At 44.8% G+C, this 14,423-nt stretch overlaps 1 protein-coding gene across 1 annotated transcript in view; it reads left to right on the top strand.

Moving 5' to 3' along the window:
* Positions 1-11,829: 11,829 nt before the first annotated feature.
* The window catches only part of LOC133366586 (G protein-activated inward rectifier potassium channel 1-like), a 26,720-nt gene continuing 24,126 nt past the window's right edge, over positions 11,830-14,423 (top strand). Inside the window, exon 1 of the mRNA XM_061589842.1 lies at positions 11,830-12,480. Within this exon, the coding sequence (XP_061445826.1) occupies positions 11,830-12,480 (651 nt within the window). The remainder of the gene's footprint in view (positions 12,481-14,423) is intronic.

Below are 14,423 nucleotides of genomic sequence, written 5' to 3'. Positions count from 1 at the left end.
AAGTAAATTCACACACTGGCACACAGGCAAGCTCAGATGCTGAGTATCTCTGCATAAATATTTCCATAGCACCTGCCAGGATCACATCCAAACCAAGCCCCATGGAGATCTCTTCTGAGCATTCATCATGGGACCCCAGTGCAACTGAGGCCCTGAAAGAACCAGCAAAATCTCAAGGTGGACTTGAAGTGCTTCAACTCATGGATACCTTACATGAGTGCACACACACATACACACACAATAATCCATCCATCCACATCCCAAGCCCTGCCCTGATCCCTCATTCTGCCCCTTTGCCACCCAGGCCTGAAGAGCAAAGGCACCAGCAAACCTGCAAGATGTACTGAGGGCCACCAACATGGGTAGCTTTTAAAAAGGGCTAGACAAATTCATGGAGGATACAGCTATCAATGGCTACTTCTAGCCATGCTGGGTATGATCTACCTCCACTGTCGGAGGCAGTATGCCTCTTGTCAGATATCTCTTGCTTTAAGTTTCTAAGAACTTCAGAACCCCAGGTGGCCTCTTAGCTCCAAAGACTGCCTGGTGGGACCTTTACCACTAGGGCCTGGAAATCCCTTTTTCTATCCCTTTTTCTACAGGACCCTTTATCTATTTTATTTCCAAGGTGTAGGACTTTCCTCCCAATACCCATGTCTAATTGTCTATAGCAGAGTGGTTCCCTTCACCTGCCCATACTATACTACAGTATCCCCTTACCGGCTTGCCACTAGGGTTATGCCCAGACTTCATCTCTTTCCTTTCTGGTTCCAATTGTAGCTAGTCTGTTTCATTCCTACCTTCTTTTTCCTCCTTTAGTGTCCATTTCCTTCCGTCACAGGAATCACAGAAAGCGAGAGTGCTCCTGCGCTCAGGGTGTCCTTGCATGCTTCCCATCAGCATCTGGGTTGGCCCCTGTGAGAGCAGGCCTTTCACCTGATACAGCAGGGGTCTGCTTATGCTCATACCTGGTGCGAAGCCCAGAGTCAGTGCTGGAGTATCCACTGGGCTGTCAGAGGGCTCTGACACTATGGGTTTTCCTTGGGAAGAGGGAGAAGATCCAGCTGCAACCAACAACCCACCAAACAGTGACCAAGAAGAGGAGGAGCTGGCAGTGAGAACATAAGTCTCCCAGTCTCCTGTGGACCTTTAATGTGTTAACAGCTCCCACACCAGGTACTGGTCATGGATGCTGCAGCAGCTGCCACCCATCAAGGTCCTGCCACCCTACATAATCAGGAGATAGACATGGTGCGGAGTTCACTCCTCCTGACTGAACACTCCTTGTTTCTTTACCCCCAAACCAAATAGGATTAGCTGGTAGAAGCAAGAGGTTTCCCTGCCTCCATCCCTGCTTTATGTCCAGCTATTAAAGGTTCAGGGTCCTTGGCCTTCTTTGCATCTTCTCACCCAAGCCTTTTCAGGTGGTTAACACTGCATCATATGATGCTGCCTCTATCATTCCCACCGATTACCTGATCCAGTCATCTTTTGAGGACACATGCTTTATTGGATTTCTGTACTTTTTTATAGTTGTTCTCAGTAGCTTGTATTGATGGTTTTTATTGTATATTTTTGTTTTTTAATTTGTTGTACATTTCTTAGAGATGTTTTATATATTGGTCCTGAAAAAATAAAATGCCCTTCCCTAAACCATCTACCCCCAGTTCAGAAGTTAGGCTTGTTGGCACCTGAGAGAGGACCTTTTCATTTGTGGCACCCTCACTTTGAGGTTCTCTCATAGGAGAACTTGCCTAGTGCCAAGCTTGATGCCTTTCCAGTCCCAGGCAAAGATATTTTTATTCATCAGGCCTTGAATTAGTTGTTGCAGTTTTTCTTTATTTAGGTATTACAAATAATTTTTATTTCTTTAGTATTTTTAGACTCTTTCAGGGTAGAACTCTCCTAAGGCAGCTTGCAATAAATAAGATACAATAAGCAATCTTTAAAAGATAGAATAAAATTATCATAAGCAACTAATGAATGCAAGACAATGAAATGACAGCGGCTAAAGCCGAATGAAATATTTTAAAACCATTTCAAAAGGAGCAGCAACAGGAAGCCATTGACAAAAAGCAAGTTAGGACTTCCGGGAAGGGTGACTTCGCTTGTGCCTGCTTTTGAGACGGGCTCCCGCCTCAGAAGAAGCTTATTCAGATATAAATCAGTCAGAACATTTTTTTTTTTTTTGACTGATGAAATTTCTCCCGGGCAGGGAGAAACATAGAGATCAACCTCAAAAGCCTGTTTTTGTTGGGAGGACTGGATTTCATTAATTTATGAGAAAAGGTCCAGCCAGCAATGCCGGACGGACTTCCGAACAAGCTCTATCTGATTAATGCGATACGTTTATCTTTTCTTCAAAGAGAAAATGGACTAACAGGCAAGCACCCTTCTTTCTATTATTTTTTTTACTTGGTTTAAATTGTTGCAGCAAAAAGAGATTTGTCAAATGAATCAGCTTTAAAGAACTTCTGGGTGAGCTATAACTCTTCTCTGTTATTCACGAAATTAACAGCTTATCTCTGTTTCTATTGCAAAAAGCTGTCCTGGAAGTGCATTCTAAAGATATAAACAGAAGAGGGATTTCTATTCCGAGGAGAAAAAAATAAAAAATATGAACTTTGGAACATTATATTGTCTGGGACTATTCTCTTTTTGGTCTATTTTATTTTGACGAATCTGCTTCTTCACGACGCCACTAACTGTTTTGATGCTGGGAACTAAATTTGTTTTGTATTCTTGAACATAGAGAGATAAGGCAGGCTGCTCTGTTTATACTGTGATGTCATCAAGCCTGGAATATTAACCCAATTGTTGCTGAAATAAGAAGTGGTTCTTCTTTATTTTTGTTTTGTTTTGTTTTCGTGGTTTTAAAAATGGCAATCAAGAAAGTGGCTGAGAATCTGGAAGTAATTATGTTTCAGAAAATAATGGATGAGATTGAGATAACGAAACAAACCCTGCGACAGGGCAGTAAGGAGCTGAAAATTGAACTGAGCAAAATGACGCAGGAGCTTAAAGAAATAGGGGATCCTGTGAGAGAGGAGAATGAGATCAGAGATGAGAAAAGAAAAAATAAAGGGAAGATACAAGCCCTGGAGATTGGAACAAATGTGGAATTGGAAAAAGATCTGGAGTTTATGGATATTAGAAATAAAATCTACTGTTTGGAATTTAACGTTATCTCTGAAGAAATTAATGAAGATATTAGAGATAAAGTTATCAATGGCTTGGATAATTTTCTGGACTGGAATGACGTGATGGAGCTTGATATAGAGAAAATCTATGGAATTAACTGCAGCCATGTGACAATGGAAAAACTCTCAAGAGATGAGCCAGTGCATTTTGTAAAAAAGAAGAACACAGATATGACTTTACAACAATATTTCAGCAACTTATTCAGAATCGATGGCAAGAAAATATTTGGGATAGAGGAAATTCCCATCAGACTCTTATTATATGACTATGGCTATGACAGCAAGATTATTATGGAATACTGATAATGGAAGATTGGACACTGAAATTACTGGACTTAACAGGACTATTGAAGATGGAAGATGGAATTAATATGGATAATGGAATAATGGCTATTGAAATTATTGGACTTAACAGATTTGATGAGATGGATTAATCGATATGTTTATTTGGACTATGGTTATGACAATAAGATTATTATTATTATTAACGAGATGGATTAATCGACATGTTTATTTGGAGAAAAATTGATAGATATATTTCTTAAAGAATTGAAACCTCTCTTTGACTTTTTGTGGAAAGGATAAAGTAATGTTTATGAGATTTGATGATTAATTAAGATAACTACTGGAGGAAAGTGATTTTATAATATAATTTAAGAGACAAGATTGTTATATATTGTAGACCTATAACTGATCTGCGACAAATGGGAAGTCAACATTTTATTTTTTTGTTTAATCATTTTTGTTTTGTTTTGTTTTTTGTCTTTGAATGTTTTATGATTTTGTTTTGTTTGTTTTATGAAAATTTGAATAAAAATTATTGTAAAAAAAAAAAAAGACAAAAAGCAAGTTAGAAGAGATGGATTTGTAAAGCCTGTTGAAAAACTGGATTGAAGAGGCCAATCACACTGCACTGGGTAAAGAATTTCAGAAATGTGAAGCTACCACTGAAAAGACCTCCCCCTGCCCCTCGTGTCCATCAGCCTAACTGACCTCACTGGTAAGCGTACAAAGAGGCCCATCAAAGCTGATCTCCGCAAACAGGTTGAGTACCGTTTTAACCTGGCTCATATTGCAGCTCTGTTTTTATCCTGTTTGTGTGTATTGATTTATCAGTGTAATTTAAACATTAATTATACTTACAATCAAACTGCACAAAGTTCAAAGATCAACATCTAATAACACACACTCACATGTAAACAGAGAATACTTTATAATAAAGAAAAGAAAAAAAGCATGACTAAAATTTTGTCCTGATGTTTACTGTTCCAAAACATAACAAATAAGAGTCATCTTTCAATAAACCTGTTTGTGTGTTGTATGGAACTTCTACAATAATAGGTTGATTTTGATGAAATTGTTATTTTTTAATTATGTGTTATTAACCTGCTGTTGTGATTGGCTTTTGCGGGGCACAGTAGGGTAAAATTAGAGGAATTAATAAATGACAGAAAAATATCAGCAGAAGCTACAGTAGAACTCACTGTTCCTGGCTCATTTGTGGGGATAATTACTGGTTTACCTTACCCAGCTGTTTTCAAGGGGTTGTTCAGATAATGTATGTACAGCACTTTTGCTGTTATGGGCTGTGGGTTCCCTAATATCCACTGGACACTGGGTCACTTCAGATAGTATGGGGAAATGTGTTTGCCAAAAATTCCATTGTGCAATGTGGATTTTCTTACCTATAGATGCCTGTAAGGAAACTATCTTATGTGAAGTGGTCTAAAGTCACAAGCAAATCCAGCAAGGACATTTTTGGAATGCCAGGGGGCAGAAACCTTAAAGAATGAACAGCACAATCCTAACCATCTCTAATAACATGAGTTCAAGTGGGGTTAGGATTTCAGCCTAAGTCCTAACTAGTAATTCCTGAAGCATGAAGGAAGGTTAAAAAATATGAACTGAATTTTCTTAGAATTTAAAACATGATTTTTTAAAGATTATCCCTATACAGGAAAACCCAAAAGCAAGGGGGGAAGCAACAAGCCCCCCCAAAAAAGAATCATTCTCAAGAGATGAATTCCCATTCTTCACTGGATTCATATAAATAGAGAATACATCATGCAGAACTGAACATGTTCTTTCACATTTACAGCATGCATGATCATGCGAGAGAATGAATTGGAATGGTTTACCAATAAATTCTTTAAGCATGTGTGTTAAAAGAAAGTCAAGCATGAAGGCTTGGATGATATTTTGGATGGGAAATGTAAAATTTGCCATTTTTGTCTGGGTTTTGGGCCTGCATGAGCAGATATTAGGGGGCAGCTATGTGAGGAAATTCAGCCTCTTGGTGCCATCAGATTGACTTCCACTTTGTATTCATTGTGCTACACTTGAACATGTCCAGGTATTCATGACACAAGGGCACACTACTGAAATTTCATTCCAAGCCTTGAGTTTCAGATTAATATCATTATCATTCGCCCCCCCCCCAAAAAAAAACACAAAGTGTTTTTCCATATTATGGCCAAGCAGGCTTACAATATAAATAATTTTTAAAAAGTAAAATACAAAAGTAAAACATTAAAATTCGAAGGAAGCAAAAAAGAGCACCACAATTGAAACCATCACTTTGCACCCTGTGGAGTAACCATCCTCTGAGTAACCATTGAGGAACACGCATAATTTCCTAGCGGTGATCCACTCTATGTACTTGTGGCCATCTGCCATTTGATTTCTACTGTTTATAATTTCAGGACATGATGTTCAACTCTATACAATGTGCTCTCAATTTATTTATTTTTAATGATCATCATCAGTCAATGTCTTTGATCCAGCCAGGAAGCCCTACTTTTTCTTCTTCCCTTTTTCTTGTCCTTTAGCAGGTACATTCCCATCCCACTGAACTGTATTCAAAAGCTCAGCTGTAACCCAGATGTAAGCCATGCATGTCCAACAGCCAAAGGTAGGTCTTAATCTACCAGGTCACCCCCAGCTCCTCTTTTTAGTGCTAGATGTCAGGCTTGGGAAGTGCAAAAGAACAATAAAAAGTGCTCTGAAGGGGGGGGAAGTACCTCCACTTGTTACTGAGTAAGCACAAAAGACCACACACATCTCTGGGACGAGGGCATTGCTTTTCAGGCAGAACCAAGCTTGAGGCTCCTTGCCTTGCAGCTTTTCTAGAATTAGATACAGAAAACTCCGATGGAAACCAGAAGAGGAGCTCAAAGGAGCAGATAAGAATAGGTGGTGACAGGAAAGAAAATACTCCTTTCAAGGGAAGAGGAAATGTGGCTGAGGAAAGATGAGGGTAAAGATGAGGAAATGAGCCTTCCAGCTTGTCATCTGTACCCAGTCTGTTCTTCTGGTTGATTAGGAAATTGACAGATGTTGGCACAAAGTAACTATGAACAGAAGAACACCAAGGATATTGTAGGTGGGAGCCACTGTGCACTTCCATTCTAATGATATGTGCATCTCCTTTGTCTAACTTCTGCACCACACAGACTCCAGAAGCACCCTGGTGTGAATTAAGCATTCTACCAAAAGTACGTGAGTCTCAGAATGGCAAGGCACTTTCAGAGAGCTGACAAGAGAAAGCCTCAAATCTCAGCATGTGCAGGTTGTTGCTATTAATCTGATCCTGTGTTGTTAGTGTTTCCTCTAAAGAGGAACTAGCTTGATTTGCAAAGAAATTAGATTGAAAACAGTCGCTGGGAATCCTAGCTCACTCCACACCCCAGGGACCACCCCTGCTGGCAAGCGGGAAGATAATATTTTGGGGAGGTGAGTGGGGATGGTGGCGTGAGGCGGGGAGTATTGAATATTGATTAAGTTTTAGATTGAGAATTGCATTCCCCCCCCCGAACATCTGGCAGAGAAGTAACTAAAACCGCAACAAAGCACAGAGTTGAAAAAACAGCTCGATTCTGAGCAAGGTTATTCTACATGCTCGTGGCTGTAAGCTCCTGGGGTCACAGTTACCCTTTCAACTCCAAAAAGGAGGACACACACACAAAAATTGTAGGGAACGTTTTGCACACAAGCTTGCACTCCGGTTGTGGCATGGAGATATTAAAATGGGGTAATACACACAAGCAGGCACAGCAGGATGCACCTGTTATTCGGTTAGCCATAACATTTATGGCCCACTCTTCTTTTTATAACCTGCAAAGCAATTTATGTTCACTGGATCACAGGGAATGAAAGCAGAACAAGTACCCAATGTTTATCTTCCACAGTAATTTGTGCTACCATTGCTGGAAGTGGGGCAAGAGCAACTCCTGTTTCGGTTCTTTTGTGTGTATTCCAGAAGGAAGATAGAGTTAGGGTCCTCCAGCTGGCTAGGCTTGCCCACCTTTACCTGTGCTGTTCTCTGCCTAACTTCCTTCCATTGTAAACTGATATGCTCAGGGAAGCTTATCTGCCCCTCCTTCCTTTGCTCTCTTCTTCGACTGTCCAACGACAGAGGATACATCTTTGTCTTTGCTCTCTCTCCTGAGCCATAAGGGCAATACCCACATCTGGGCATTGCACCTCCAACTTAGTTAGAACTAGGTATGCCTTTCCTATCTACTATGTATTTCTATAAATAAAGTAGCTTTTCTTATTTTACTAAGTCTTAAGTCTCAGTGATCTAAATGCAGGGTAAAAGCCTGCTACTTAGGTAAATACACACACTGGCACACACGCATCTCAGACCGCTGACAATCTCTGCATATACAAATTTCCATAACTATTTCACTCTCCTTTTTCCCTTATCAAGCCCAGCCTGGTCAGTTTCAGCCTTAAGGATGGGAACTACAAGTTACCAGGAAAGCACAGAGTTATCAACTTGCAGAGGAGAATTAGGCAGAAGGAATGAGATGCTTATTCCCTCCCATCTCACCAATTCTCTCCTGCCAACGCCCATGCCATCCCATCCCTCTCCCCCTGCGAATGCTTAACCCCCTCCCATCCCCTACAAATACCTAACCCCCATCTCCACTCATTCTCCCCTGCAAATGTCTACACCATCCCTGCTGATTTTCCCCTGGAAATGCTTAACCCTCTCTCATCCACACAGATTATCTCCTGAAAATGTTTTACTCCTGCCCCCTCACATTGTCACTAATCTTCTGCAAATGCCTGAGGAGGCTTTTTAATATTTTTTTCCCAGACAGGCTCTTAAAGTGGAAGATCAGCTGTGGGAAAATAATATTGGGAGGTTATTTGCAGGGGAGAATTGGAGAGTGTGGGAGGGGTTAAGCACACTCTCCTGCCTGCCCCTCCCTGCAAATGGCCCCTCCATCCCTACATTCAGGTTATCTCAGTGAAACTGGGAACATGCATTTGCAGAGATAATGCATTGCTCCCTCTGTAGACATTCCATTCTTAGAATAGTTCTGCTGGGACAAGGCCAGGTCACTTCCGTACTTCATGCAACACCTAAGGTCACTCTCACGGACCAAAATGGAAGAGCAGCTGACACAAAAATCCAAAGAAGCAGTACAGCTAAAATGCTAGCAATTAACATATAAAAAATTACATTATAGCCATCTCTAAAGCATTGATAAAGGGTAAAATCAGAATAAATAATGGAATTGTACAATTTTTTTCCAAGCAAGCAACAAGACTTCACAAATATCAGGTGGTTACTACTGTATGGGAATACTTTAAAATAGAAAAGTGGCTTATCAATACCATAAGTCATTCCCCCCGTTCTCTTTACAGAAAGATGTACAAGAGTTCAAAGCCCCCTTGAAAATCCTGCTTCCATTCATATAACTTACAAAAGAGGCACTTCTTCACCACTGTGTCAGAATGTGGTGCTAACCAATGGCTTTCATGACTTTAAAAGGGGATTAGACAAATTTATGAAAGAGAAGTCTATCTGCAGGTGCTTCCAGACATGATGGCTATATAGAACCTCCATATTCAAAAGCAGTATGCTGCCAAATTCAAGTGGCTTGAGGACAAACAGTTAGGGAGAACTGTGGCCTTTATCCCCTGCTTGTGGACTTCCAGGAAAACGCTGTTGGGAAAAGGATGCTGGGTTTTCTTACATCAGGCATGGGGAACCTTAAGCCCAGGGGCCAAACATGGCCCTCAAGGCCTCTTGGTTTTGCCCTTGGAACTTTCTCCAAGCCACACCCCTCACTGGCCCTGCTTTGCATCCTGAGTGCTTTTGCCTGGCTGGAACACTTACAATGCTTCTTGCTTGTCTCCTTGGAGGGCAGAGAGGGGTGTGTCTGTGTAGCCCTGCTCACTATTGGCATATGATCCTTGGAAGGTTGCCCAGAAGGGAATGTGGCCCTCGAGCTGAAAAAGGTTTCCCATCCCCTGCTTTACATGTATGATATTTTATGGTACATTTATATTTGGCCTTTTTTCCATCATGGGAGTCACGGCTGACACATATTCCTAATGGTAAGAGTGGCTTAGCAGTGGAACATCCTGCCTCAAAAGGTGGTAGACTCTCCTTCGCTGGAGGTATTCAAACAGAGGTGGATGGCCATCTGCTACAGCCGCATCCTGCATTGAGCAGGGGGTTAGACTAGATGATCTCTGAGATACCCTTCCAATTCCATAAGTCTACAGGAGGTTCTCACATGGGCTCCCGTCTGGGTGCCAGGCAGACCCAAACTTGCTTAACCTCAGCAAAGTGGCTGCATCAGGTGCCCTCAGACCTGGAACTTCCAATTGATCCCTTAGGGGCTTATTGCTGTGGGAAAGCAGCTCTGCTCACGCTCAGAGGCACTCTCACTCCCTGAGCCATGGCTCCAATTCAACTCAAGCCAAATTTCTCCTCCATCTCCACCACCAACAGCCCTCCACCCCCATCTATCCTCCTCCCTCGGGGGAAAATCTCTTTCCACTCATGATCTGGGTGAAAGGGGTTGCGGAGCCCGCCTCTCACCTCACCACCCCAAGCATCAAACTTCGCTGCCTGCGTCTGTGGGAGGTCGGCGGAACTGGGGGGGAACCTTAATTCGAATTCTTTCCCCTTCTCTCTCTCTCAATTTCTTACGCGGAACTTCAGCCATTGTGTCGCTCGCTCGCCTGAGTCACCGGCGCTACTCCACGGTGGCTGTGCGCTCTGCTAGCGGATCCCTGCAGCAGCAGCTGAGCCCGGCTGCCCGGCTGAGAGGTTGGATTCCTTAGCGGGGATGGGGGTGGCAAAGAGCCGCTGAAACGATTCGGAGGCGGCCCGAGGTGCGAGATGCTGCTCGTGGCGCGGAGGAGCCCTCGGGAGAGGCGCGTGGAAAGGGCGGCGATGGCGATGTCGGCCGCCAGGCGGCGCTGCGACTCCCTCTCCGTCTACTCCGCTTAGCTCTCCCGCACGGTTGGCAAAAGCCTGGGACTTCTTCAAGCAGCCACCTCCGAGCGGCGAACCCGCCTGCTCGCCTTCGCCACCGCAGCCCAGGAGGATTCTCTCCGGGAACAAATTCGGGACTCCGCAGAGGTTGAAGTTTCTCAAACGGCTGGTCTAAGCGCGCTGGGGTACGGATTGGAGAAGAAAGGAAAAGCAGAAAGAAAGCCCAGCGGGGTAGGTGGGCGGGCGAGAAAGGGAGGTTTCTCCAAAGCCTCAGCCTCTTCTCCGCCTCCATCCCTCCTGGTCTCCGCTTCCAAGGCAGCTTAAGTCCGCGCAGCCCAAGAAGGCAGCGTTAAGCGGAGCCGCCTCCCGCTCACCCCCCTGCAAAGAAAGGCGCCGCTCCCACCGCGTCGGAGGCTCCCTCTTTAGCCAAGAGAGTGGCAAGTTCTCTCCAAGGTAAGCGGGACACGGCAGATTCCTGGAGCAGTGGGCAGCCCAGCCAAGCCCCGGCAGGGACCGCTTCCAGGGTGAGGGGGGGGGCTGTTTCGTTTTATTATTTAAGCGACAGCCCCAGATCCAGCCAACGCTGCCCCTTGGAAGGCTCCCAGGGATCGTGTGAAGGAAGCCTCTGTTTGGGCTGTGCCTCCCGGTGCCAGTCCAGAGAGGCAACACTGTGAAGGCAGTCCCCAACGCCAGCTCTCATCACCCAAGAGGGAGCGCCGTAGCGTCCCTCTCCAGCACGAACCAAAAGGTTTGCAGAAGACAAGATCGGTTCCATCTTAGCAGGCTTGGTGCCCATCCAAGGCGCAGGGAAACAGGCTGTGCCCTACAAGCCTGGTCTTTGGCACCATCAACCCCCCCCAACAGCCAGCGATAGTTCACACAGCATGCAAAAGGGAGACCCCCACTAAGCTAGAATCAGTCATCATGGCCAGCATGCAGAAGTGGCCGCCCAACCAACCCTAACTGAGTCCATCCCTTGCTTCCAGCATCAGGCTCCAGAAAGAAGGAAGAAGGGCTGTCTGGACATCTGGGTCCAGTTTCTGCCATCTGGCACCACCTACAGCTCCAGGCTGTGCTGTCCAGTGTGAGGACTGGCTCACAGTCAGTGGGCTCCACTCTTGCCTTCCAACAACAGTCCATGGTCAACAGAAAAGATCAATCACCAGCTCCAATTATGTGTTAGCAAGTCCACTTTGTGCCCCTCACCTCAGGGGAACCAGCTCCAGGCAGACAAACAGGATCATTCAGACAACACCAGTCAAGCCCAAGTTTGAGTGTCCGGACACATCAGAGGCCACCATCTTAATCTGGTTTGGGCCCTTCAGCACCACCAACTAATCAGAAGAGAACCCACCAAGCCAACCGGGCAAACTCTTCCTCAGCAGAATGTCGGTGGTGCGAAGGAAGTTTGGTGATGACTACCAGGCAGTGGTGGGAGCGCCATCCCGTCGGAAGCGGCAGCGCTTTGTGGACAAGAACGGGCGCTGCAATGTCCAGCATGGCAACCTGGGCAGCGAAAACAGTCGCTACCTTTCAGACCTCTTCACTACCCTGGTGGACCTCAAGTGGCGCTGGAACCTGCTCATCTTCTTATTGACCTACACGGTGGCATGGCTGGTCATGGCCTCCATGTGGTGGGGGATCGCTTATCTACGGGGTGACTTAGATATGCACCATAGCCCAAGCCCAGGGCACAGCCCATGTGTGGCCAATGTCTACAACTTCCCATCGGCGTTCCTCTTCTTCATTGAAACGGAAGCAACCATTGGCTATGGGCACCGCTACATTACTGAGCGCTGCCCAGAGGGCATTGTGCTTTTCCTGTTCCAGTCATTGTTGGGCTCTGTGGTGGATGCCTTCCTCATCGGATGCATGTTCATCAAGATGTCCCAGCCCAAGAAACGCGCAGAGACCCTCATGTTCAGCCGTGCTGCCGTCATCTCAAAGCGAGACGGAAAGCTCTGCCTCATGTTCCGGGTGGGCAACCTGCGCAACAGCCACATGGTCTCAGCCCAGATCCGTTGCAAGCTCATCAAGGTGAGTGGCAGGGCTCTCTTGAGGGGAAATGTAACCTCCATCCTCACAACGATGGGGGATTCTTGCAGCACACACATCCCAGTAAGCTAGAAAACTGGATTTTGGTGTGGAGAGACCTAGATCGAAATCTAGCCTCTCTCCTGCTAGGCCCTGGTCGGTGGTCTTGTGAAAACCCCTTGGTCTCAGTTCTTTCATCTATAAAATGGGAACATTAAGAATTGCATCATGGGGTTGCTGTGATGGCAAGCACAATAAAGGTGATGAAAGTGACTTTGTAAAGGATACATATTAGCAGGCACTGAGCAGAGAGAAAACAGAGGTTCCAAGGATGATGGGTACATAGGATTGGGAATTTGTGGCAGAGGCTCCAAAGAGGATGGTAAAGTGACCTCACTGCTGCTGAAATGTACACCCTGTGCCACATGCTAGGAATTTTGCACATTTTTTTCAGATTAAATAGATATTTAAATCTGCAGGGTACAATTTTACTTCGGGGTAAGTTCTACTGAATTGAGTGGGATTTCCTCCCAGGTAAACATGCATAGGATCGGGTTGTAAATAGTTTCTTAAATTCAATATATTTCCACTTTCCTCACCCCCTAAGAAACAACTGGATTATATAACGTGTATGTGATGGGGAATCAAGTCAGAAAATACACATCTTGGGATTTTTGAGGCATGTCTGAGGTACTGTAGGCTGCCTAGACAACTTTGTTACTGGGTGGCATATAAATATTGTTAATAAATCAAAAAATACAAATTAGGATTATTTGCTTGAGAATCTCCCCCATGCCTAATTTGAGTGAGGGCTCAGCCCAAATCACATCTCCAATGCCTACCTTGAAACACTGAAAATCATACCAAACGAAAAAGCATCTCTAAGCATATGCAATGGGCCTTTCAATAACTACCAAGCAACCTTATCTGGCAACCTATACACTTGTACTGCACAGTATCGTGTGCAGCTGAGTAAATGGTCAGCACTATCAGCATTGACCTGTTGGAGACAGGAGGTTGATTCCAGGCCTTTCCGCCACCCAACAGGTGATTGGTGTGGTCACAGCCACCATCACTAACCATCTGTTTAGCAGGAAAGGTTCTCACATGCACCATTTTGCACCCAGATGTAGCAGGAGCAAACTATGGTCATCACAGTGGCAAGCCCAGGAAGAAAAACCATAAAGAGAGCAAAGGTGTTGGTCCATAACAAATTTAAGCTGAACCTGCTTTGGGGAAGGGTATCGCAAGTGATGCCTGAAGTGCTTCCTTGGAACTCCAAGTGTGTGTATGGGAACAGGTTGCAGTTCCTTGGCAGGGAGGCCTCAAAAGCGCACTTGCTCTTTGTTGTTCTTTCATATGGTCCAGGATGGAGCCCTGGCACAGAAACACCAATACCGATTCCACCAGGGAATCCAGACTGTCTGGAAAGCGAAGAGAGCAAGGAGTGGGTGCAGAGCAAGATAAGGAAAGACAAGAGACAGAAACACAAAGAAGAGCTTGAAAAGTATGACCCTTAGCAGCCCCCCACTTCTTCCTCTCCTTCGTGCAATACATACCAAACGCATAACGTTCATGGTTGCGGGAAGCTGCGATAGTTGGTTGCGCAAGTGGAGATCTGGATTAATGCATAAAGGTCTACAACTGACTATTAACCACAATAGCTAGGTTTGAAGCCTCTGCTTTTGTAGGTAGGGCACCCCCCAGGATACCAGCCAGGGACAAATGACAAGTGATGTTGGTCCCCATTTTGCCCTGATTGTAAGCTTCCAAAGGGCATCTGGCTAGCCTCTGTTGGAGACAGAGTGCAGGGCTTGATGGCATTTTTTTTGGTCTCACCCAGTATATGAATGCCTATGCTCTTATGTTCCATCTCTCTGCCATCTTTTTGAAACGCAGACAGGTGGACCTTTTTGAGGACCACTTTAAGCAGTTTAATATTATTT

This window comes from Rhineura floridana, chromosome 11, assembly GCF_030035675.1.
Source record: "Rhineura floridana isolate rRhiFlo1 chromosome 11, rRhiFlo1.hap2, whole genome shotgun sequence".
Classification (NCBI taxonomy): Eukaryota; Metazoa; Chordata; class Lepidosauria; order Squamata; family Rhineuridae; genus Rhineura; species Rhineura floridana.
This window is presented reverse-complemented; position numbering and strand designations above follow the sequence as displayed.